Source organism: Pangasianodon hypophthalmus, chromosome 11 (genome assembly GCF_027358585.1).
Source record: "Pangasianodon hypophthalmus isolate fPanHyp1 chromosome 11, fPanHyp1.pri, whole genome shotgun sequence".
Classification (NCBI taxonomy): Eukaryota; Metazoa; Chordata; class Actinopteri; order Siluriformes; family Pangasiidae; genus Pangasianodon; species Pangasianodon hypophthalmus.
The window spans coordinates 23,793,981-23,821,403 of NC_069720.1; the positions used below are offsets into that span (position 1 = coordinate 23,793,981).

At 40.0% G+C, this 27,423-nt stretch overlaps 1 protein-coding gene across 1 annotated transcript in view; it reads right to left on the reverse strand.

Annotated features, from left to right (window-relative positions):
- nek7 (NIMA-related kinase 7) overlaps nt 1–27,423 on the reverse strand; it is a 66,575-nt gene that overhangs the window by 37,738 nt on the left and 1,414 nt on the right. The window contains exon 2 of the mRNA XM_026927964.3: nt 5,829–5,910. Within this exon, the coding sequence (XP_026783765.1) occupies nt 5,829–5,882 (54 nt within the window). The 5' untranslated portion in view covers nt 5,883–5,910. The remainder of the gene's footprint in view (nt 1–5,828; nt 5,911–27,423) is intronic.

Below are 27,423 nucleotides of genomic sequence, written 5' to 3' on the forward strand. Positions count from 1 at the left end.
GCAGGTGGAGCGCAGAGGAGACACTGACCCAACAGTCACCATGAGCTGGTCACTTTAAAGTGATAGTTAGAGCCATAATCAGGTCTGTATAATATTCCCTCCCACCGATTGCAGGCAGTTAGTCAAGGTACACTTGCTTCTTTAGTTTAGCTTTCGAGGGACTCACTATGAAATGGTAATCGCATTACTGTCCAAATCACATACAGTCAGGTCCACAAATATTTTGACAGTGACACAGTTTTAGTAATTTTGCCTCTGTAGACCACTTCCATAGGTTTTGAAAGGAAGCAATCAAGACGTGATTGAAGTGTAGACTTTCAGCTTCAATTCGAGGGGATTAACAAGAATATTACATTAATGTTTTAGGAATTACAGACATTTTTTGCAGAGTCCCTCCATTTTCACAGGCTCAAAAGTAATTGGACAAACTGACAATCATAAATATTAAGACTATTTTTAATACTTGGATGCAAATCCTTTGCAGTCAGTGACTGCCTAAAATCTGGAACCCATGGACATCACCAAATGCTGAGTTTCCTCCCTTGAGATTCCTCCCATTATCCAGCTGTACTGTAAAGCACCATCCTACCAGTTTTGCAGCATTTGACTGAATCTGAGTAGAAAGTATAGCTCTAAATACTTCAGAATTAATCCTGCTACTTCTATCAGCAGTCACATTATCAATAAACACCAGTGGCTCAGTTCCATTGGAAGCCATACATGCCCATGCCATAACACTGCCTCCACATGTTTGACAGATGATGTGGGATGCTTTGGAACATGAGCCCTTCCTTTCCTTCTCCATATTCTTCTCTTCCCATCATTCTGGTACAAGTTAATCTTGCATCAGAACTGGTCAGGCTTTTTTCCCCCAGATGTTTTCTAGCTAAATCTAATCTAAGCTTTCTGTTGTGTGTTCCCAGTGGTTTGCATCTTGAGGTAAACCCTCTGTATTTACATTCATGAAGGCGTCTCTTGATTGTAGACTTTGACAATGATACGCCTACCACCTCCAGAGTGTTCTTGACTTGGCTAGATATAGTGAATGGGATTTTCTTCAACAAGGAAAGAATTCTGCGATCATCCACATTAGTTGTCTTCCGTGGTCTTCCAGGCCTTTTGGTGTTACTGAGCTTGCCAGTGCGTTGCTTCTTTTTAAGACTGTACTAAATTGTTGATTTGGACACTCCTAAAGTTTCTGCTATCTCTCTGGTGGGTCCGTTTTGTTTTTTCAGCCTAATGATGGCCTTTTTCACTTGCATCGACACCTCTTTGGACCACATATTGAGAGTTCCCATGAACAGCTACCAAATGCAAATTCATTAGAATTAACTCCAGACCTTTTATCTCCTTAATTTGTCATGAAATAATGAGGAAACAGGCCACAACTGCTTATCAGTCAATTGTCCAATTACTTTTGAGCCTGTGAAAATAGAGAGACTCTGAGGCTGTAATTCCTAAACGGTTAATGCAATATTTTTGTTAAACCCCTTGAAGTAAAGCTGAAAGTCTTCACTTCAATCACATCTTGACTGCTTCATTTCAAATCCACTGCGGTAGTATACAGAGGCAGAATTACAAATATTGTGACACTGTTCAAATACTTATGGACCTGACCCTATACTATATCATTCCAAATTTACCAAAGTTACATGAGTCTGATCCTTGTGCAGAATGATAACTAAAAAAAGTCTCACAGGAATAAATGCTGATACAGTTTTAGGAATATAACAAACTTCTGAGGTAAGGAAAATACACTCTGTGGCCAAAAGTATGTGGACACCCATATGTGGTTCTTCCCCAAACTGTTGCCACAAAGTTGGAAGCACACAATTGTATAGAATGTCTTTGTAAACATTACAATTTCCCTTCACTGGAGCTAAGAGGCTGAAACCTGTTCCAGCATGACAATGCCCCTGTGCACAAAGCGAGCTCCATGAAGACATGGTGTGTGAAGGTTGGAGTGGAAGAACTCGAGTGTCCTGCACAGAGCCCTGACCTCAACCCCACTGAACATCTTTGGGATGAACTGGAACACCGACTGAACCCTAGACCTCCTCACCAACATCAGTGCCTGATCTCACTAATGCTCTTGTAGCTGAATGAACAAAAAACCCCACAGCCACGCTCCAAACTCTAGTGGAAAGTCTTCCCAGAAGAGTGGAGCTTATTATAACAGTATAGGGAGGACTACATCTGGAATGGGATGTTCATATGAGTGTGTTGGTTAGGTGTCCTCATACTTTTGGCCATATAGTCTATATCAAGCTAACGTGCTAAAGTGACAGCATATGATAAGAATCCAGAGAGTTACAAGCTCAAGATTACTTTGCTTGCATGGCCATTGAAGGACTTAGAAGGAACTAGAAGGAAAACTGGTGGATGACAGCACCTAAGTGCTATCAGGTTTCCATTCTGATATTTGGTCATTTCTTTACACACTCTTCTCACAAACATTTAATAATTGTCCTGTCAGAGTCAGGTAGCTCTCTATAGCCCTAGATCTGTTTTTGAATCCTGCGTTCTCCACCAATGAACTTCACAATCGTTGAGGTGATTTCTTTAACCTGGATTATATCAGCGAAGAAAGGCTGACTGAATATAGCAGACTGCAGTTTGCTGAGTGTGTGTGTGTTTGTGTGGCATCATGTTTTCGTTTAGTTTTCAAGGGTGATGTCAGACATGTTTGTGGCATTAGCACCACTCATCGGTCATCAGAGTTGTAATGTACCGGGAAGCCGAACTGCTTCCATCTTTAACTGCTTGCATCGTTAAAGATTTGGGGGAATCTTCCAGTTCCTCCTTGCTGCTGACCGTTACCATGGTTGCTTTTCCCAAGCGAATATACTATCACGCTAAGTGTGTGTTAGTGCACTGGCTCGTGCCTAGAAGCAGCATGTTTTTGTAGCCTCTGCTGATTTGAGATAAAAAGAAAGAGCTGGGAGTGTGAGCTTGATTATTGTATTATATGACACGATAAACCGTATCGTTCCACTCCTAGAAAAGCAGCGTACTGAGGGTTGACCACTGGTGACACTGGTATAAGAAAGAGAAACACAAGCATGCAGCCCAGTGACAGGAACACGGGAGATGGGGGGGGGTAGTGATGGAGGATGGGGTGGTAGCAGCATGGAGGACTAGGTGTGAGATGACAGCACAACACTGCCAGAAGCTGCCAGCGAGAGGACAACACAAGCAGTGAAGAGGTGCGAGAGCAGCGAGCCGGGGTTGGTGTTGGTGGGAGGAATAGCGGTTTGGTGGGAGTGACAGGGCAAGGAAAAGGAAGGCGGGAGGCAACATGCGGGAGATCCAGTTCCCATCCTTTTCATCAGCCTGGCCCATGCAATATTTATGCTTTCTTTACCCCCCGACAGTGGTTCTGCTTCTCTGCATTCTGTTTTAGTGTTTAGAGCCCTCCTTGCTTTATGTCGGGATTTTTTGCTCTGTCAAAAATCTGAGGTGACGATCAAAATCGCATCAGAAAATCTCACCCTCCCACTCGCTCAGCAAGCAAACGCACCATTAAATATGCAGGTCTTACCAGCTCATCTACTATACCTAATGCATATGCATTATACCTTCGGGACTCACGATTATGATAGCACCAGCAATATTAAATGTGTAACCGCATATAAATTTCATCTTCTCTACTTTTTTAAGGAAGTGGTTCTCAAACTTTTTAATCGAAGGAACATGAGCGTTTGGGGATAGTAATATTCTTCCTGTAAACTGTGATGGAATGGCACGTATTTTATTTTAATAATGTTTAATAACATCTACTAGAGTTGGGCAATATGACGGTATGATATTGAAATCGTGATAAATTACATAAAAGACAAGATGCTTTTCTGGTATCTTTTTATTAAATTTAAAAAACATTTAAATATGTAAATCACAAACTGACTGGAAGCAGCTGATATGGTGTTAAAATTTTGTACTTAATTTGTAAAATGTTTTACAGATTCTTTTTTTCTTTTTTAATAAAAAATAAATGTATTTATATCTTAAATAAATGTATTTATTTAAAATACGTTATAAATGTTTTTATTATTAATAATCTCTTCAAGAATTGTATTATTTTTGTCATATCGCCCACCCCAATGTCTATTATTTTAACACTTTTTTTAGATGTTCAGAGATTTTTTTTTTTTTTTTTGATGTGTATTACAGCATAAGGCTCACAATAGATGTTTTTCTTCCACTGCCTTTCAGGTCCACAAACAATATATGACAGAGACCACAGAAACCGATCAAATAGCTTTGCACCCTGCAAAGCCCTTCTGAAATCTATATACCTCTAACACCACAAGACTGGAGGTGAGTCCGGCAAACAGTAAAAACATAGGGGGGATTATATTAAGATTTGGACGTGGTTATTTTTATTATTCCCAGCCTTCCGTTCTTATAACAGAAAACCGACCAACCAATGTAATAGAGGGCTACTACCTTCAGTGCTTGGCCCCCTAAAACACCTAACTTACAGCAAAAATCCGACCGCATCAGTTCTATTTTTAACATTTTATTCTATAGGTTAATGTAGTGCGAAGATCTATAAAATGTGATATTTATATTGGAAATCAATCAGTGGGTTAATTACTAATGAGATTGGGGAAAAACAGCAGATCCACACATAAAGAGAGTGAGTAAAAGAAAATGACACTGACAGAGAAAGAGGAACAAAGAGAGAAAGAGAGAAAGAAATACACCACAGGACAGAGAGAGAGAGAGAGCGAGAGAGAGAGAGAGAGACTGCTAGCAGCTGAGCTTCAACACCTCTCTGTCTCAGGCAATGCAATGGAGAAAACACATGATAGCTTTTGTGTGCAGGAAGCGCTGCTTGTGCAGAGAGCAGAATCTCATTATCACTTCTCATCCAGCACGCAGGAGGAGCCAGAGAGGAGAGACGGTGTGAGCAGACCACCGCCTGTCTCTCTGCGGGGAGATTGACAGTTGGAGAGATTCGGCGCGGGCAGATGTGGAAAGGGGGCGACAGGCAAAGCAAGCCAGCTATGGCAAAGGTTGGTAAAATAGGAAGAACAAAGGAAATAAAGATGACAAATGAAATAAACAATTTTTTTTGTCACTTAATCAATGTCATTTCGGTTTTCATAATAACACTAATCATTAGTGCCTGATCTCAGGAATGAGACAATATAGTACACGGAGGATTAATTAATGCTGATGATTTGTAAATTAATCCTTTTATGTCATCACTGGCACCAAAGAAAATGCTGAATGCAACATTTGTGCATTGGCTTCTTACACATTCCATCATGCATTATAAGAGAGTAGGACTTCTTTCATTAGGGATATGAATGACGCCCAAATGCACCGATCCTGAATCCGCAATTATTAAATCCTGAATGATTTGGTCCATTTCAGTTCAATAGGAATCACGTTAAACACGTTTAGTGGAATAAAGTGCCATGCGGTCTACCGCAGGCTATAGCTGATCGATGCTGCGCACCTTACACGCACTGCTGATGTTGTTTCGGCCTTGTGATGGGGCAAATTACCACTCTTGTCTGAAATCGTACCCCAGGAACAAGTGTAACACTAGTAAGAGAGCTTATTAGTGCAAGAAGACGCCACGTCATTCATGACTACGCCTTAACAACCCGGGGATAAACAGCACCCTTTCAGATCTGGGTCGCAATGTGAGAACTAATTTCATCACTCTCGCTTATTTTAAACCGAAATAAAAATTCCCCAACCATTTTAACAACTTCCGATTTTACGGAAATAGCTCTTAATCGTCAACTTTAAAACTAATCCTAATTTGTACTAAAGCTTACACATCAAGTTCGTGTGAGAGTATGTGCACCTACCTGTGGTTGAAACACTGCTATTGGTGGCTGCTGGCCTTGTAGTTGGGCGTCCATGCTGACAGGCGCTCAGTGCCTTACACCCCTGTCAGAAAAAGAAACACACCAATAAATCACATGAACAAGTAGCACTTCTCACCATTTCAGTGCTCTCACTATGCTCGAGGTACGCCTGTGAATCTGGTAATAGAATTAGAGCAGCGAGCTGCACTCTGGCAATCACATGCTTCCAAGGAAATGGCTGTCTGGCGTCACCTTGTCGCAGAACCCTAGCCAGTGAGAACACGACACCTACTGTGATAATGAGACCTGTCATGGAGCCGCCGAGCCGGAGAGCGGCAAGCATTCCATTTTAATCCTAAAAACTTGTCTGCAAAAAAAAAAAAACCCTTTACCCCATACATGTGAACTTTCTAAAGCATAAGCACTATATATATATATACACATATATACATATATATATATATATATATATATATATATATATATATATATATAGATAGATATAAAAATGCACACATAGGTTTTTGAACGATCAATATATACGTTCGTAGATTTTACTATTTTACAAGTTCTCTTAGGCAGATGCTACAGAACGGTTTTGTTGCCAGTAATTCGATGTAACACACTCTTCTTTTCATGGCAATACCTGAATTAAGCAGCCAATTCCATTTAAATCCTAGAAAAGAGTTGGAAATGGTTAAACATCTCTGCAAAAGGGAATAAATTAACTTCACTTGGTGACAGAACAAATACAAAAGGCAGCGGTGTGCTCGCAATCGGCTGCAGATAGGCCTGTACATGGCAGCCATCAAAAATTTTAATGATCCGTCAGTTGTCACATGAGTGTGTTGCACAGCAAGGGGAAGCTCAGTGCCCTGCCATAGCAAAGAGATATGAAGAGAAAGAACCCCCCTTCATAAAAAAAAAAAAAAAAAAAAAAAAAAAGGCCATTTGCATGTCGCTCACCTCAGAGCGCATCCGCCCCCGCCATGTCGTCAGGAGTGTGGAGAGCATGAAGCTGGAGCCAATTAAAATGCTTCATGCTGGAGAACGGAGCGATACAGCCCAAGCTGTCACCACGGCAAAATAAAACCTGCCTGATTTTTGGTGAAGGTTAATAATGCTAATTAAGCCTAAAACTCAGGCCTGAGGGTTTGAGTGGCAGCTTTAGGACGGCACAGTGTCTTCAGCATTGTTTATTCTCATTTGTAGTTCTTCTGTGTTCTCTGGGTTCCCTTTTTTTTTGGTTTTTTGTTTTTGGAGGATTTAACAAATCCGACAATATGACTTTGCTGAGGACTATTAATGATGGCGCAAATTTGTGTGTGTGGACGTACATGGTATTTTAGATGTATCTTCAGGACATGATGAAGTAGACATAACATCTTGTAAAAACACTAAATGTTATACTAAACTAGAAGCAAGTGACGTGGCTTGGGGGAGGAAAGTGAACTTACTAAAACCTTATTGCCTAATGCTGGCATTCATCGATAACATCAATATAATGAGGCTGTATACGTGCACTCTAGACAGAGCTTTGCACACAGGCCGAGAAGAAACGCTGAATGCGGAAACAGTGAATGAGGATTTCACAAGAACTTCACTACTCGGAAGAAATTTCTGAAAGAAAAACCGGAACACAAGCTTTTCCTCTTAATGAAAGTACAGTCAGATTCACACTATCTGGCTGGAGAGAGAGAGACTATAGTCACAAACAAAAAAAAGAAACATTTATTTATTTAAAAGAAAAGCCTGAAAGTGTGCGCTACCGAAAAAAAGGAAGCAATTACACCTCCCATCACTCCTGTTCATATATCAACACTCGAATCTAACATTTAATAGTGAAGCCCCAGAGGCATTGCGCAAGCAACAGGATCTAACTGTGCAATCTGCTTTCTGAGATTTATTAACTGATATGAAGTAATGTATGAAAACCCATGCTATTGAAAAGAAGTTCTGTGCTTCTTCTTTTGTCTCTGCATGTCAGCTGCTTTACTTTTGCATAACTTCCAAATGGGTCAATCGCAACACACAGAAAATGTCTGCAAAAATATATACATATATATATTTTAATAGCCAATTAATTTGTGTGAATTAATCAACAATTAACCAGCTTGCGAATGAGAACAGCTGGAGCAACTGTGAGGAACAACGTCTGATGCTGCATTCGACAGTCGTAGCTCGTAACCTCTGACTAGGAAAAACCAAAGAAAGCCCCGCTCAGAAACTCGAGACGGTCTCCTCTACCCCGAGTTCAGCAAGCGACTTCAAATCAACATGGCTGCTTACAACGTCAACAGTAACCAGTGCAGCAGTTCTTACCTTTAAATGAGTTATCCTGTATATAGTATACTTATACCAATACTATACGTATAAAGGATTTGCTTTAGATCAGTCAGACAGATTCGCTTGTTAAATCTATAACACTGACTATACAGTTTGCAGTATTGAGGAGGACAATATACATCTCATCACTAATCACAGTTAGTTAGCCAGATTGTTTCTAACAAAAGACGAACACAGAGATGCCCATGGTTTTTTCCCCACTTTGTAGCTCGAACACACAGTGGCTGAAAATGATGTAATTCCAAAGTAAGTCGAATGCAGCTTAATCTAATGATTATTCTCGACTAATTTACATTACGAATAATGAATCCGTGTTAAATAAAAGCACAAGAAACTTGAAACTTGTGGCTTTAAATGGACCTTTCTTTCTACCGCTTTGTCTAAACTGTACTAAATCATAGAGACGTTCATCATCTCTCATCTCAACAAGCCGAAATTAAACTTAATCTGCCTCATTAAAGTTTTTCTATTGGTTTATTTATTCACGAGAGTAAATTTGTTTGAACATTTGGTCTTACTGCTCCGTTATGTTTCTTCTTACCAAAGCATGAAGCCTGTATAATGCAAGTGAAATCCATCAGTCTGTTTGTGCGTTCCTTTAAACAGTAAACAGCTTTGCGCACAGTGCTGTGTGGTGCAGCAGCATCAGTGCGGCTTCACTGTGTGCTCTTACGTTATAACACGTCTCTACTATGACAAATGTTTTATTTACTTAACCAATAACAGACATTATCGATTATTCAGACTAACTGTTTCAGCGCTAAATGTTTTCAGTATCTGGACTGGGTAAAAATGTTTACCTGCACACAAATAACTAACATAATTTTGTGGAAATGACTGACTGATAGAAAATGTTAGCTCTCATTTTTCATTTCATTTCATTTTATCTATAAAAAGTGGTACTTATTTTAGGGCCCATGCAATTCATTTCTTCAGTCAACTTCAGTAACTACTTTATCCTGTTTAGTGTCGCAGTGGATCAGGAGACACTCCCAATGAACACAGGACGTGAGACAGGAAACTTCACCCTGGATCAGACGCAGGTCCATTGCACGGCCCCACACACTCACAGATTTACACATTTACTCAAGCCTACCAGTCTGCCTATTGGCATATCTTTGTAAGGTGGGAGGAAACTGGAGAACCCAGAAGAAACCCATGCACAGACAGCAACACGAGCAGGGACCCTGGTGCTGCAAGGTGCAACTTACAATAATGACAGTTACATTCTCCAGGCTCTGTTAGACACGTGTTTCCTCCCACTTCCTAAAAACATGCTGGTAGGTAAATCTGCCAAGCCCTTAAGTGTGAATGAGTGTGTGAACCCATGTGTGCCCTGTGATGGACTAAGTGTCACATCCATGTACTCCTGCTTCGCACTAGTGTTGCCAGGAATAGGCTCTAGATCCTCACCAACCCCGACCAGGATAAAGCGGCTACAAAAATACAAAACTCATCAAAACGGTCGGAAACGAAGGTGACTTCTAAAAATACCTGATCCTTACTGAGTTGATTAGTTACTGAGTATTTTTCTACCACCACCGTTCCTCAGCTGTGCAATAACGGCGCGATAAAATCCAAAACAATGAGACACAAATAGCTTATTTTTAAAATGTAAAGTGTAAAACCAACCCTGATAATGTATTCGGTATTTAAACACATTTACTCACTTGCTTGTCGATCATTTTTCCATTTATTGGACTTTTAAATACTGAACAGGTGATGTACTTTTAATTCAATATTTTTACATACACTGTCCATGCTTGATTTGTTTATATTTTAGAAATAATTTCATACATTTTGTTGAAAAGTGCACTCTAATAAAATTAGATTGAAAAGGTACTTTGGTCTAAATGATCTCTTCTTCTTTATCTTTGAGGTTATGTTTCCTTGCAGAGCTTTATTTTCATCAATATGGAAATTATTTTGGTTGCTCTGTTCATTAACTTGCAAAAATAGCCTTAAAAGCCAACATCGTGGATCGTGATCTGGCCTGAAAAATGGTGATATGATATTTTCTGCCAGATTGCCTAGCCCTATGTGATTCAATATTATAAAACCTGTAATCAGAAATGTTAGTTTTTAAAAGGCCATTAGAAACCAAGCACTGCTAGACTACTGATAGAATGATACAAGTCCAGCTGCAAAACCGTTTGGCTGTTTTCCTGATGACTGTATTTCCATGAGGAATGGAGGACAAAAAAAAAGTGCTGAGGCCTTGTGAAAGACTCAGACTAGCTTACCATTTTTTGGCTGTCGAGCATTTATAGACCTTCTTTACATTTTTCACTTTCAGTTTTTATAGGGTAATGATTATTTCCCGGCAGAAGGAAATAGCACAGCCACAAACTGCCTCTTGCATGTGAGGGCTATGGTTGATTTATAACCGCACATGCCCAGAAGTGGCCCAGTTCATGCCATTATGCCTGAGTCCTCACCAGCTTTTACTGTCTGTCCCTCGAGACGCCAGGAGGCTTCTTTGCTTAAGTTCCACCTCAAGTTTCTCCTCTGCTTTTCTTTTAAAAAGCAATCAGAACGACCTGTTCCTGCAGACCTCTGTGTGTGAGAGAGGGTGTGTGTGTGTGTGTGTGTGTGTGTGTGTGTGTGTGCGCGTCACCAATTTAAATCCGTCTGCTCTCGAGCAGCTTTCATGGAGCACGAGGCTGAAGTGTGTGCAGCTGTGAGGCTCTCACTGTCTCAGACTCAAAAGGCTGCTTTCGATGACTTGGCACAGGAGCTATAGAACATGGCCACCTCACCGTCTTCCCATTGTAGGCCACCTCTCGAGCACCGGTGTAATGAATCAGGCTTGACCTGAGGCTTTTGTTGGGTTGCTGTCAAGCCAGCAGGTGCTTTATAGTGGAGAGACTGAGCGGGGATAGTTAATTACGCTGGACGAGAGAACAGCTCCTGTAATACTGTTTGATGTGGACGTCTTGAACGCATCCAATGCAAATACTTCATTAGAGAAACTGGTTTATTTGTCATAATGACAGATTTCAATAGGAGAGGCTGGTGAAACGTCTTACATAAACATTAGCGATGTACAGTAACGTATCGTATCAAATCCTTCAATATTGTACTCCCAGGTTCAGATGCAGTACATCTGTCAAGTCATCCACACAACACTGTAGCATACCTGCTTGGGTTACAATCATTTCACAAATTAATTAGAGCCGCTGTTCCCCTATGAACCTCTGAACTGAATTATTTCAGCTAATCGGTGTGATTTAAAGGTGCGATAGTCAATGATTTTTATTCCTTACTTGTACAAATAATCTGGAAGATACATAGAGCATGACTTAAAAAAAAAAATGGATCAAGCCGTGGCCTTAGCAAAAGTGTATTACGTGACGGAGAAAACCTGTCTGGAAAACTGACTTCTGGTCTGGAATCCTTGTCTGTGTTTGGATGCGACTCCTGTCAGTCATTTTACAGACACTCTGCGGAGCAGCGGAGGATCCTGGGGGTGGAGCTTTGTGAACATGAGCAGGAATCATTCAAATGTTGAACTCACCTAATCTTTAAAAAAAAAAAAAAAAAAAAAAAAAAAAAGACTAATCTTACCTAATGCACCTTTAACTGGACGGAGATTAATCTTGAGATTCTGCAGTCATGATTCTGTAAACACAATGTTTATTCCTAACGTGTCCTTTAGCTTCCAACATTTTAGTCATTATTCTCAGTCAAAGGTTTTGATCTATGAACTATTTCAAAGGTTTTGCCATATAATAACAACAGAAATGACCTCCTTAAGACATCTTATAGATGCACTTAATACATAGCTGGTGGTGAAAATTAAATGAAAAATGATTTCTCTGTACAAAAGTGTCCTGTTGCATATCCTTGTACATACAATGACAAATAAAAAGAAACAAAAAACATCAAATCCACTAATTACTGTTACAGGACAATTTTCCATAAGATTTCTTACAGTGGGCCTTATTTATCAAGCTGGATAAGAACTGACGTATTCGTAAATCGTTCATACGAGCGTTTACACAAGAAATTTGGTATTCATGAAAATCTTGTAACTTCTGAAAAACCGTTTGTGTCCTACTCGTGCTCCTGTGTGTGTGTGTATGTGTGTGTGTAAATTACACATTAGAAGACTAACTAATGTAAATCTCGACGTGACTGACTTCAAATTTGCATGGATTACTGCACTTTCATATCTGGAATACACTGACGAGTTTAAACTACTTATTTTATTACATTTACAGCATTTAGCAGATGCCCTTATCCAGAGCGACTTACAGAAGAGCTTTGGAGTCTCTCTCAAAAACACATCCTCATGCCAGTTCACTAGATCAGGGACTAATAACACCATCGAGAACAGTTTGTGAAAACCAGTCGTTTTATATTACTGGCATTAATTAAAGAATAAAAAATAAAAAAAGTGAGCAAACAAACTTTATAGCACCAATCATAAATGAAGAAAAATAAAAGCAATCATTGAAATATGGCAAAATAAAATGGCACCGTATTGACAGAGGACGAGTCGGTCTGTCTGCACGTAGCCATAAACGGCAAACAAACACCTCAGCTGACGGAAGATTTAGTGCTCGCTTGTTATTATTAATATTAAATATTATTGAATATTTTTCTGGCGTAGAAGTGCCTCAAAATAACGTCCACATCTGTCTTTCAGACTTTACCCTGACTGCTCATTTCGTGCTTCCTGCCGTCTGTGCGCTTGACCTTTTATGGAGTTTTGTGGGCGTCACTAAATGCAAATGAGCTGCATCAGGAACAAGCTTTGCATCTGATCTTTTTTGACACAAGCTTTTTTGTGATCAACATATGCACACGAGTATGAAGAAAATCAACCTTTACAAAACTTTGGTAAATTTTGAAAATCTGAGTTCGGTTTGACTTACGCAAATATTTACACCCAACTTTACCGAAAGCCTGTTAATAAGGCCTACTGTCTGTATTTATCACATTGTTGTCATAAGATGAGAGAGAGAGACTGCGAGTGTAGATTGTTTTGATTGTAGAGGGTTGTAGAGGGTTTGTAGAGGGTTTTCCGTACTGTCCGTGTCCCCGTGTGGAGAAACAGAGGGTGCTGTAAGTGCGATTTGGAGTGAATCCAGAAGGATTCGTCTCAGCTGGATACCACTGGATTAAGCTAATTAAAAGAACAGGTAAACAGAGATGCGTTTTAATCAGTATTTTGAAAAAAAAAGTCAACAGTTTGGTAACGGTCCGATCGTACACCATGACTAACCGTGACACTGTCAGCTATCCTTAGCTGAACCCGAGCCTACACTTTTATAGATCACCGTATCACACAGGTTTCTGTTTTTCGGTGGATCTGGAGAAGCAAAACCTTGACAGCTAATACCACACATTCCTGCCAATCACCGCGTCCTCATTACCGCAAAAACTCTGCATATATCAAAACAAAACAACAGCTGTTGCTCGTGGCCTGTTTCTCACGAATATTCATGATGCAACAATCTCAAACATTTCATTCAACTACTTCTGAGCATTCAGAAAGTTAAGATTTAAAAAGTTTTAAAATAAGAAAAGAAAGAAAAACTTGGGCTAACATGTATCATACTGTAGACTTACTACTCTAGAGGTCTAACACAAATCTGTACCTTGTTGCGTCCATCAGCTCATGCTGAGCTAGTTTTCCAAAAATTAAGCACATAAAGGATGAAGATTTTAAACTCATCTCAGGGTCGCTCGGGGTCCGGCGTGTCGCGCCCAATAAAGCTGCCGTAAAGAGAAGCTACTGAGAGGGACAGCATTTAGTGAACGGCTGTTTATTTTTGCACAGTCTGCTATTCTTACAGAGAAGAAACGGAAGAAATCAGAGTGGCCCCATGAGGCTGCATTTCTTTGCATGCCTTCAGGGAGATCTCTTTTTAACTCCAGAAAGCGTGCGATGTTTCACCTTCAGAGACTTTTGCTGCGGCTACGTCTAACATTAATCCAGATAAATTTGAAAACGCATCTTTTTGTCTACGTCCATAAGCTTTTTTCCAGCGAAAATTGAGCTTTTTGAAAACGCTCTCCCAAGTGGATAAATTTGAAAATGCCGTTTTCACGTTGTAGTGTGGACTGAGAAAACCGAGATATTTAAAAACAATGATGTATTTTTAGTCATGTGATGCAGTCATGTGACCCATTCAACTCAAAACAAACAACTTTATACTCTTGGGTTAATCGCAGCAACAAGTCCACCTCTTCATCTGTCCATTTAAAAAAACTCAGTGATTTTCCGCATCAAATCAAAGAGACGGAAAGTAAATAGTCGCCTGACGGAAATGACGCAGGCCAAGTGGCTTCTTACGTTTTCACGCACACGCGGTATAGGGATGTAAGCGTTTTCAGTCGTTTCAGTGTGGACGAGCAATTTTAGGAAAACGTTTGAAAACACCAGTGCAGATGGAAAGTATTTTAAAACGAAAATGCAGTTTTCAGATCTAACCAGATTAATGTGGATGTAGCCTAAGTTCGAGGAGAAGTTACAACATGTTATTCCTCGCCTACAGCCAATAAAAATCACCGAAAAGGTCCACTCAACTTGAAATTTCAACTCGTCAACTTGGGATAGTCTTCTCAACTACCGGTTCCTTCCCTGTTTACGGCATGACGTGAAATCACCACGGCCGCTCACACTGTAAACAGTGTAAAGTCCGCCTTCTCTACTTTTAAATTAGTTTATAACAGTACTGGTTTTAGTAAGTAGGAAAGAAAGTAAGATTTATTTAGAGAGCATTTAAAAACAACTTACGTTGACGAATATGCTGTATAACATAAAAAATAAAATTAGACTAACTACAGATAAAGATCGTAAGTATAACATGAGAGATAAAATAACACTTTGGACACAAATAGAAAAAAACGTCCATCTCAGACACAAGATCATAAAATGGAAACAGATATTTTCATTTATCAGCCCTGTTTAAACGCCTGTCTGTAGAGATAAGCTTTGAGACCAGACTTGAAAACAGAAATAGAGGAAACGTGTCTAATGGGAGTTGGAAGGATGCTCCATAGTCTAGAGGCGCAGACAGTGACAGCACCCTCTCCTTTCGTTTTTAGATCAGTTCATATACAGGCACGGTACTTGGTTAAATCTATAACGCTGACCGTACTGATCGCTGTTTTGAGAAGGTAACGCTGCATGAATGTTTGAAAGACCAGCACCACTAGCCTCTCAGGCCTGTAACTGTGAAAGTGCGGTTAAAATAGCTTCTTATGAGCTTTACGTGCTCTGACAGAGCGAACAACAGACACGCTTTTGTGGAGTCATCTGTGGCTGGTTTTTTTTTTTTTTTTTTTGCCACTTCGCACTTCGCAAGTCGAACATCCAGAGGTGGGAAATGACATCATTACAACTTGCACATTATCACTTACAAGGCACCACTAATCGGACCCACAGACCAGCACCAATGAACTCTATGAAAAATCTAACTGGAAGTATTTTGAGCGATGGTGTGTCTGAGATCATGAGCTAACTCTGATTGGCATATTTTAAATAACATTACCGCACACTCGACAGAAACGGCTGTATATTTTGTCAGGCTGTCTGAACTCCTAACAGGACTGTCAGTGACTGCATGTCATAAACGCAAACGCATAAACTGCCGTCTTTAATGTCAACTAATTGCACAGATGTCTAGAACCTATAGAGCAGCGAGTGACTGATATCATTTTTTCCACACTGAGCACGAGTACGGTTTTTTTGGTACTCGCAGAAATACCGAACTGTCTATAACTACTGATAAGTCTAGCGTCAAGACTTCAGTAAATCCACACCAGACGTGCTTCAAGCATGTGCAATATGAAAATATTATCATCCCTGAGTGATATTAAGATGTCATGATATTCAGTGATATTTATCAGCGAATATATTTAATCACCACACCTGCTAACATTTGTGTGTTTCGCGTAGGAGCTGCACAATTTTACCTTAGAGGACGCTTCACTCAAAAATACGCCAAAACAGCAGTGTCTTTCTCACCAATAACACGGGAGATGAAGCCATGTGACCCTGGAATGATTTGCGCAGGTCTTTTAAACTATCTAATAGTAAGGGACATTTCCTGAAAGCCCCGCCCCCTTTCCCCAATCTCTCACGCTCGCATGGGCTCCTGACAGGAAAATAAAAATTTTACCAACAATTTTTGGCCGAAAGAAGAAAGAAAAGGAAGAAGGAGGAGGATTTTGACCCAGAAAGACTAAACAGCTCCTAAACAATGTGTCATATTTCATTTCATTTCAGTGGAAATGCTCGTTTTCCGATCTTTTTTTAGGCTAACGGTTCTGGGCGATTAAATTATCACGATAATCTGTTGAGGCAACTCCAGCTTTCAGTTCTCAGTTATGTTGAGAATTTGCATTTCTGGTGAGGTTTTTTTTGTTTTCTTTTGAAAGTCGGAGAAATTAACTGTTAAATAAAGAACAGAATAAACCTGGTTCGAGAGCTACCACAATCGCCACTGACAGAAAGGCTTCCTCTCAGGCAAACTGAGCAAACACACCCGTTCACTAGCACTTCCACATTTTTACCTACCTGTCCTTAAAATCACGCTAATACAACGGACTGGACGTAAAGAGCCCAAAAGCCAGAAGCAGCAGAGCGCACAAAGCTTAAAACATCTCATGTTTATGTTTATTTTCCTCGTGTTGGTGTAAAACGAGTATCATAGCACACAAACTCAACGAGTTTCTCAATGTAATCTACTCTTCACTCATGTGTGCAAGTGAAAAAAAATAGACATGAAGAGTATGGACCATGGACTGAAATGCTTTTTAAAATGGAACTGACTGAGGTCTGAACAGTGGCCATGTTCGTGTTCCTGTGCATACGCTACTAGACTCGCTCACTAGAAGCCCAGGTTATCAAGCTGATTTTAAATAAAGTGTGTTTAGCTAGCTACATCAGTTACCTTGGATCGAGTAAGTTCACAGTGGAGAAGAGCAGAATTCATTGCACTTTGGAAAAGTGTTTCTGTACAGCAGTAAGTAAAGTACGTTTCACTGTTTTTTTTATTCAGAATCCCTCGTAGTCAATGACCAATAGCAGCTCATCGTCAGGAACGACATACTGGTTAAAAGCTGTTTTCATCAGTCATTGTAGATCAGGGCTTGTGCAATACTGATTTTTCCCAGATTGCGGTTTTTCTATTTTAAAATGTTGCAATAAAGGATTTAATTGTATAGAAGCATTAACCTAAAACATACAGGAAAATGAGCATTTCCACCATTTCAGTTTTAAGGAGTGGAGAGGAGTGTGTAATGACATTATCCGCTGTGCAGTCGTGAAAACGCAGCTGGATTGATACAGTCATACGCAGTAAACGGGTGAAAGTGGAATCGCCTCTGGCTTGCTCATTAGGCTAAATATATGAGTTTAAAATTTATATCCTGAATTTCTGTAAAGCTGCATTGTGACAATGTCCATTGTTAAAAGTGCTATACAAATAAAACTGATTTGAATCGAAATAATTCTAAGAAGTCAATTGTATAATGTTCACACAGTGACAATTTCACTGCTGATCTGCTGTTCAGTGCATTTAATCACCTTCTAATGATCACCACCGTTAACATTATTTGTAAAGCGTCACATTTGAGGCATATTTCATCTTTCTGGGTCAAAATCTTCATCCTTATTATTTTCTGTTTTTGCACATGAAACCTGAAAGAGCCGTTTTGACCATTTTCAACTACAACTAACATTACATTATTATCATGGACGCTTTTCATGAATCGTTTGACTGACAGGATGGAGATGTGACACAGATTTCATCGCCAGATGGGCATTCCAGTCAAAACTACTCAAAACTACTATTTTTTCTGAAGCACTATTCAAATAATGTTTGTATATTTACCCTGCTGTCCATGTGCATGCACAATGACACAAACCGCAAAACAATACGCTTTAATGCTTTAGGTTTAAAGCACGCTGAGTGACGCAGCGTGTGCCATCACATTCCACTTTTAAATTTTCAGATATTTTACGAGGCAGTGAGTTAACTTCTGAGTTAAATAGCTAGATCAACTGTTTCCTGCCATGTCACAGTTAGAGAGAGAGAGAGAGAGAGAGAGAGAGAGAGAGAGAGGAGTCCCACTGTAATTAAACGTAATTCATGCTTAATCAAACTCAAGGTTTGCCTTTTACTTTTGAAAACTTTACCAATGAGACATACCAGTGGCAAAGAAGCTGCAAGACATGGAGAGAAAAAAAGCTCTCCTTTTGCAGCACCAAATCATTTACACGTTTACCATGTCGCTGGGCTAAAAATACTGCGCGGTGTGTTAGCGCTGAGACAGATACGCCATGATACGCTGAAGAGGGTGGTCCTAATGCCTTCTTGTCTTAAAACACGATATGTTTTTGCAAAAGGACAAACGGTAAGATAGCTAATCCGCAGTGTGCGTATCATAATCAAACACACACTCAGCGGAGAGCAAAACACTCATAATTAACACTTCCTGGCCGACAGCGCGCACTCCCGCAGCTGTATTAGACACAAACCTGTGATCACTACGCATGAGACAGAATATCATTGTCTCAAATATCGTGATAGAAAATATCTGCAAGATGAATTTTGCTACTCTGAGGTATATTGTGATATTTCTTTTTTATATTCATTAGGAGCTCTACCTCTTTACACACTCTCTACACACCAGAGGAAGTGGCATACAGAGCACAGAGCAAGTTCACAAATGGGAGCCCAACTGCCTCAAAGCATGTTTACTCAATAGCCCAAAAGTTACGCTAACCAGAAGGAGGAGTTATGGCACGTGTGTCGAACACAAGGTTCTCAAGAACTTGGAAAAAAATAACCAACATATAATCAGCTTGATGTGAGTCAAACTCGTGTCTAATACGATTCAGAAGCACGGCGTGTGTTGTTCTGGCAATGGCTTAACCACAAACTAATTTCAGAGGAATGAGGAAATATACAAAATAAAATCAAGACTGTTTTCCTGATCTGTACAATTAAACTGGTAAGTCTGATGCACTTGTGCATGTCAGGTGGGTGTCAGACAGCAGGAGGAGCGGTGACGACATGGAGTTTTATTTAGCGTAATCGTTTAAGGCACCAAGCACATTAATTTCCACATTAATAACACGGCCATTAATAACAGTTAAGGTGACTTGTAACCAGCGTTCGGTATTTTTTTCGCTGTAATGATGTAACGTGTGTGCGGTACCCAATACACATCTGGCCACGCCCCTTCTTTGCCTTCCTGCAGCCTGCACCCCTCCAAAGCCTCGAGCAATAATATCGTCAATCATTGGAATTACGATCTTCACCGACATGGACTTTAGTGTCAACCTGTAAGATGACCCCATGTAGCTCTGACACTCGGGTGTGTTTTGTGGTTACTGAAATTTCATGTCAACACTAAGACTTTGCATTTTATATTCATATTAGCTAGATCATTTATTTTTCATTATATTCATTTTGGCTCGACGATTTACATTGGAGCGCACCTACACTTATAAATAACGCTTTAATTAAATCTGATATAATGTTCATATAGTGAACATAAGAACATTAAGTTTCTCATCGAAACGTGATTTCACTGCTTATAAGAAAGTGCAAGTTTAAATCGTGCAGAGTGAGCGTGACCAATTCACGTAATATTAACATGATAATATAAAAATACTGTGAGGATGTCAGCGCTGACAGGAAGGAGTGACTATAGTGTAAAATGAATCTCATTAACTCATGTGCGATAGCTCCCGAGAGCGATCAGCGGGTTCCTTCAGTTTATGCTGGACGTACGAAAACAAACTGTGCTCATGTAGTTTAATTCATTTACGTGGAACCAACGTACGCATTTGAATTAAGTAAATACAATGAGCTTTATTTTCTGTGTAGCAAAGATTTGGTGCTATCGCCCCGTCAGCCAAATTTACACCATGGTGCAACACTACTTAAATTAGCTGACAGGATGTTCAGTGAGATTCTGCAGCGTTCGGTGGAATTCAGTAAGACCTGTATCACTGCGATGTGGCGGGATGTATGTAATCAGCAAAATGTGCAGTGCTGAAGGATGACTTCATGTAAGGTCCGTGAAGTGAAGACTAATAAGCTTGGTATTCCAGCTAGTTCACAATTTATGGCAATATTAACGAGGGGTCTGTGAGCATACACTACCCGCTGAACGGGAAGAAATATCTGCATGTGACAGATGGATCTGCTTCACCAGGAAACACAGAAGGAAATGATTCAAATATACCCTGAACCAAATGTACATTATATTATATTATATTATATTACGTTATATTATATATGTTATATTACCAAACCTGTCAACATTGCGTAGGCGCTCGGCAGTTTAACATCGGAGTACTCTAGTGGGAGTTATCACTCAAAACTATGACAAGAGAGCAGGCTTTCTCCTACTTTTTCCTACAATCCTGGATGTTTGTGTCACATGGTCACAGGATCGCGCTCCATTCACAACATGGCGTCCAAGCGATGATTTTATAGGCAGCCTGTGTAGCACCCAGACCAAGTATATGCTCCAGCTCCTCTTTTAAAGCATCCATTTTATGTTTTGCGTTCAGGATAACTGATTAATATCGGGGAGAAGGTCACTGATAGACTCGCTATGAGACTAAATAGTCAAACATCCTTTTTCCCAACACGAGGTGACATCTGCGTAGAAAATCACGGACATGTGTATGCGGATGGCACTAAAATTCAAAAATTTAAATATAAAATCAGACGAGTGCTGAGTTTGGTGAAAAACTGTAGAAAATTCAGCCCGAAATTTTCTCAGAGGAGGACGGAGAAGAACACCGCCATGGCCGATCCGGACTGAAATAAATACACAGAGTAGCACCTGTAAAATAGGAAACTACCCCAGGACCCCAGACTTACTTATTTATTTATTTATTTATTTATTTATTTAAAATGCACTGGTTCGTTTTTTAGTGTTTACTCTGCATTACTGCAGAATCGTTTAAAAATCCTAAAAGATCAGACTCGCCCCGTTTCCTCGCTCTTTTTCTCTGACATGACATGACATTCCCTGGTTTATCATCTTATTAAAAATATATTTTTACCTTAGGAAATAGCCAGCTCTACATCCATGAATGAGCATGAGACATTTTAAAATCAATAAAGCTAAGAACAACATGAAGCCTTTTGGTGTGCTACTGACCGCTGACGATCAATGCAAGATTTTTAAAAAATAATAATATGTTTTTTATTTCATTCCACCGTGAAAACCCTTGATTTCTTGCATCTCTGTGCACTTTATGACCCGAGAACCAACAGACACTAACTGAAGTGACTTAGCTGTTCAAAGTAATCTGGCTTCCTTTCATCTCCAGCTTTTTTTAATCGTCTCACTGAACCGTGCCTTGTGCTTTATTCAGATATGAGAGCTTATCTTTGGAGGCTTCAGGAGTGCGATAAACAGGCTTTACAACATTCATCCCCTGTTTACAGCATGCCGTACGTTCTGCTGTAAAATATTCCCTGTTAAACTGTCAGCGGTGCTCGCCACCCGCCTGGCGTTCACAGTATGGTGGCACGAGGCCGGCGTTTCCGCCCCTGCCTTGCCTGCTCCCCGTCAGCCAAACAACTGTCCCGTTCCAGAGCAGCGCCAGTACCCCGCTAACTTCCGTGCCTGGCTTCAAACATCTGTAAAACATTTTTCTTCTCTGTCCCAAACCACGCTGGCAAACGTCTCCAAGTGGCAAGTTGGCACGACTTCTAAAAAGCGTTCGAAATACTGCCAATGCTATAATGCTACACGAAGAGACAGTTGTGCGTTAAGTAAAGCTTACCCCAACCTTCAGCAAGGATTTGTTTTAGTGCCCCTCGTTCTACCCCGGAAACTAAAAATTCCACCCTCACCGCTTCTAAAGAATGTCACACACTTGGCACTGGCTTCACCAGTCAGACCCATTTCGTAATTAGCAACAGAAGCTTACCGCATCCCGCTGAACAGCTAGAGAGAACATGTTAATGATGCCTTTGCCATTCTCACAGTTATGAAAAATAAAATATAATTGTAGGTCAGGGCTTCCCAGACTTTTTGTGTAACTGGACGTTATGAATTTTCTGACCACCCTACATTTTTTTTTTTTTTTTCCTAATTCCAGATCTATAATTTAGGACTACAGTCCCATTAGAACATCTGATTAAGTTAGTAATATGCATATGTGTAACATAAGTGACTAAAAACTAACGAAATATTCCTTGCACTGACTTACCAGTCCCTGTTCATCAGGTTTCCGAGTGAAACTGTAAAATGTTCAGCGATTTCATACTGATGATCTGTCTTTCCGCTGTCGTTGTGATTGTTGTCATGAGCGCTGATCTTACATTCAAAAGCATTTACTAATCTACAAAATCCACACACAAAACGGACCTTTCAGTAGGTTAGAAGGCTACATGAGGTTTTTAAACTACAACCACAAACTGTAACAGGAAAACCGGTTAGCGTTAGTGCTCAGTAACGGTCTAGAACAGTACACAAGTATGCGATTTGAGACACAACCCTGGTTTGTTTGACGGGGAAATTTGACCATTTTTATTTAATTCCTACACTTACTACAGTGTGTCAGGATAAAGAAAGGGCTACATTAGCGTGTACACCATTAATTTAAACATGGCTAGCATTTTCTGTAATCTGTAAAATAAATGAATGAAGTAATAGAGGAGTTTGTGAGTTTCTCTCAAGACCCCTTGCTTGAGAACCCCTGTAGTAGGTATATGAACATGGTTCTCATGACAAATGACGTGGCTGCCTCAGAGGAGCATTAATATTTGCTTTAATATTTAATATTCTAATACGAGGTGTGCTAAACACTGACAGCTTTCTAGTGGGAAGTTTGTTTTTTCCCCAGTGACAGCGCAGAGAGCAGGAAAATCCTCGTCTGCCGGACAACAGAAGTCCAGCTGAGTGCTACTATGATAGGAATGGCATTCCCAGTATTTCACATGTGGTATTCCAGATTCACTAAGAAAGCCTTTCAGAACGGCTCCACTTCATCCTATGTGAATTATTAAGACTCGTTTGCCACCAGGATGTAACAAATGGCAATAAAGCTCCATATGGAGAAGCAGAGATTCTTCTCAGACAGCATCGACTCATTCTGATTAAGTCTTGTGACAAATACCTACTGCTGGTGTATTTACACTGCTATATGCACTGCGTAATTACGCCATGAAAGGGAACCAATGTCTGGGAGGAAACTGTTTAGTTTATTTTAAATGGGAGAATAAAGAGGGTTGCTGGCTGAGCACAACTTTCTGTATCTAAACTGGCTTTAAATAGAGCTGGCACTGATATCAGGCTGATACCAGCATAAAACGACGGTTCGGATATCAGAGAAAATATATCAGATCCTGTCAAGATTGGACACTGACTTGGAAAAGAATGAAGACTTTTAATTATAGTACTTTTACTTTAATTTTGTAGTTTCCGTATCCGAAAAAAAAAAGTGTTATCGTTCCATCTCTAGCTTTATATATGAAACATTCAATGGCTTCTACTTTAACCTCTTTTAATTGACACGTTGGTCTATTTTCACTTTGGTTAACAGCTTCATACATTACCCACAATGCTGTTCAACTACCTGCTGAAAGTGGTGCAGTGGGACTTATCTCTCGCTTTTATCTCTACCTAAAAAGAGCAAAGCAGAAGCACTTTAGTCCTTGAGTCCAGCTCTCTCACCTCCTCATCTGTACACTCTGCTCAAACAGATCAGCTTCCAAAGCTACAAGTCTCATACTAACACCACCGTTAATGCCATCGCGCGCGGCGTCACGCGGATCCCTAAACACTCGAGTCACGTGACTGGTCGACCACGCACCCTACAACGAAAATACAGCACCGACCAATAAATAAGCATCAAACTCACGAATCCCATCACTTCAATATAAACATATTTAATGTGTTTTATAGTAATAATTATCAAATTTATAAATCAGATGCTAGAATGTTACAGCCATCTGCTATTTGATAGAAATACAGATGCTGCAAACAAGTAAGTGCTTTTATTTCTCCCAGAATATTCAGTGACTAACGACAAACCTCATTCGGTGGTGTACGGTTAAGGCTGGTCCGTGTGAGGGATGACATTTTCTCTTCCTCGACACTGACACTGAATACGTTATGTCACTTTTCTGAGATATTGAGGATATTGTGATATCTAAATATAAGGTAATATTTATAAACATATATTTTATTACATTTCTAAAAAAAAATTTAAGCAACAAGCTTAAAATTTTGTACAGAATAAAAAAAAAAATTAAATCAATAAATATTAAAATAAAATAATAATAATAATACATTTAAAAAGAAAATTCTTTTTCAGTATTAAATATATTTAACCTATTTTTCATATATATAAAAATGTTTTAAAATCTAAAATAAATCTCATAAATTCTGCTAAGAGTCGGATCACACGAACACTGTCTTTATTACATTTCAGTTTCTGCACTTTTATGTTTTAATCAACTAAAAAAAATGGAAACCTGCATTTTGCTGTATCAAAATGTATAGTATCAAGACCCCACCGTATTCTGTGTATCGTTACACGCCTATTAATAACACATTAATAATCTATGCAGGGTTAATTATCTTCATATATCTTTTCACCTACCAAGCTTTAGTTACAGCACAGAGCTGTGTCGCACCACCAAATGTTGTTTTGTGAAAGTCAACAGGAAGTGAGCTTTTATTTTTTGTTGGTTGTAGGAGAAAAGAAAAACTCCTCTAACAACATTCTGAACCTACTCAAAAAAACTAGTTTGGATACATAATGTGCTTATCCAAAAGCTCAGAGAAGTAAAATCAATCTGATACCAAATCAATGTGATACCAAAGCCTTTGCTAAAAATGGCTACAAGGGGGCCATGTGTCTGACAGCTACGACTTCAGCTATCAGCGCCAACACACCACGTGTGAAAATAATAAAACTGCGCTAATAAAACAGTCGTCTCCTTTCAGCTGAATGAGATTGGGTACTGTCCTTATTAACATTTTTATCCTGTGTGAAGTCTTACGTAAATAAAAATATTACAGAGAGACATGAGAAGAAGCACGTCAGTGTTTCATAACTGGAGAGAGAAGAACCTGACAGACCTGCTGAAGCTTCTCTTTCCCTGCTAACTGTACGATATGAAATCATCTCTCTCTACGGTTGCTGGTTATAGACTGAATTTTGTGTATATATATATATATATATATATACATATATATGAGAATCCACAGAAACACACCCCACCCTAATCTCATCCGATCCTCCCTCAAGCTTTATTGAAACACTGCGTATAAGCCCCTGGTCTTTTTTTTCTGAATACTGAAGCAGTACGCTATCATTTATAACAGTAGGATCAAAGTTTTAACTCCTGAAATTGATTACAAAATGCCAAGAGCGAGTCTTACAGACACAGTGTGCGCTGCCTGGCTTCACTGCAGGATTCGGCTTGTGGATTTGGCTTCCTCTGCCCTTTTAAACACAACTATAAGCTCCCAAGCTCACCAGCTATGGCACTGTTTCTATAAGTCTGGAGCTGAGAAAAAAAAATCGTACGTTACAACTGATGAATTCCAGAGCTTCTCTGCGTGATTTAGCTTCCTCTGCCTTTTTCGCATTAAACGTCTGAAGCTCTGAAGTCACTTAACCAGTTGGAAAAGTTGTCTAATGTTTGTTTATACAAATTATGCTGCGTTTAAACGGATCCCGAGACGAAAAGGTCGGGTCTAGAGAGTCAGTAAAGGCTTTTTCATACTTGCTCCGAATACTCGAGGCCAAGCTCTGAGCTTGTTTGTTGGCGAGGCTCATAATCACACATTTGGGAATCTTTCTGAACCATGGCTCGATTGCGCAATTCCATATGTCACTTTTGTGCACTCGGGTTGCATAATGGTAGACACTAGGTTCATTTGTTTGATGTTTATTTCCCTGTTGTACCAACAGCAGGGAATGTCATCATGAAGGAACACCTGCAAACACAGAGCTGATCTCGTATAAAATAAGATTTTTAGACACGCAGGTAGACATGAGACGTGCACTTTAATGCAACCCCTCACACCACAAACTGAACTGGTTTCAGCTCTCCAGCCCGATGAAAGTCTGGTGTTATTTATCAATAGCAATAACAACCCTTTCCCTAGTATCACAAAACTACAAACAGTAAGTAGCATAACAAGCTGAACCAATCACGTTCCTCGGCATGCGGCCCCGAGCGTGAATAACTTCCACACCCGATGTGGACCGTGCCGCGGTTCTTTTTAAGAGAACTCCAGACTACTGTTTTCAAGAGGACCAGCGATCGGATCCCTGGAGCGCTCCCGGGCTCAAAAACAGCGTTCACACTTCACCAATCATATGAGTTCGGGGAAAAAACACTAACGTGTGAAAATTACATGTGAAAGTGGCCCTTGACCAAGACCCTTAACTCTTAAGGAAGGACAAATCACTAGCCCAGCTGCATGGGACCAGCAGATTGCAGGTCAAAGATAGGGTTCTTCTGATGTCATGGTTGCTGTCTGTTAAAATAAATAAATAAATAAATTACTGATGCGATGGATTCGGACAGAAATCCCAGAGAGTCAGCAATAAGGTGTCCGTGCTTCCACAAAACTTAATGACAAGAATTGCAGTAAAACTAGAATAAACACTTTTACAAGAAGAAGAAATGTATTACTGGTGATGGGGACAAAGTTGCACGTGGGATTGGCAACACAGCTTCTGTACAGGTCTGTAAACACTCTCTGCATATAGAAATGTAGGTAATGCTAATTAACTCAGAGAAAGAGCGGCACCGCAAGGACGCGCGCCGAGAGAGAGGCACCGTAAGGACAGGGAGGACTAACACATGAAGGCTAACGTGCTTCCTCTGAGACACATGAACCGAGACACGTGAGGCCAGTTCCTTTCAAACTGCCATGTCAGGGCGGCGAAACACGCGGAGCAAAGTGCTATCTGTCCTCTTCTACATACATGAGCTCACAGATGCCCAAGATTGGCTGGTGTCACTGTGATTGACAGGAGAGGACGGAGTATGCCCCTCCCACCCAGACAGCACGGCCAGTTTTGACTTTCAGACGGCTGTGGCATCGTCGGGACTCAAACTTACGACGTCTGGACGAGACGAGACGAAGCGACAGGGCTTTTCTGCTGTGCCACATGGAAGCGATCAGACATTTCAGCTACGAAAGAGCTAGGTATTTATGTACTTGTGAGGTAATGTTATCTTCCCTAATGCGGTACAACAAACACTGGGTACTTTTATCATCAATG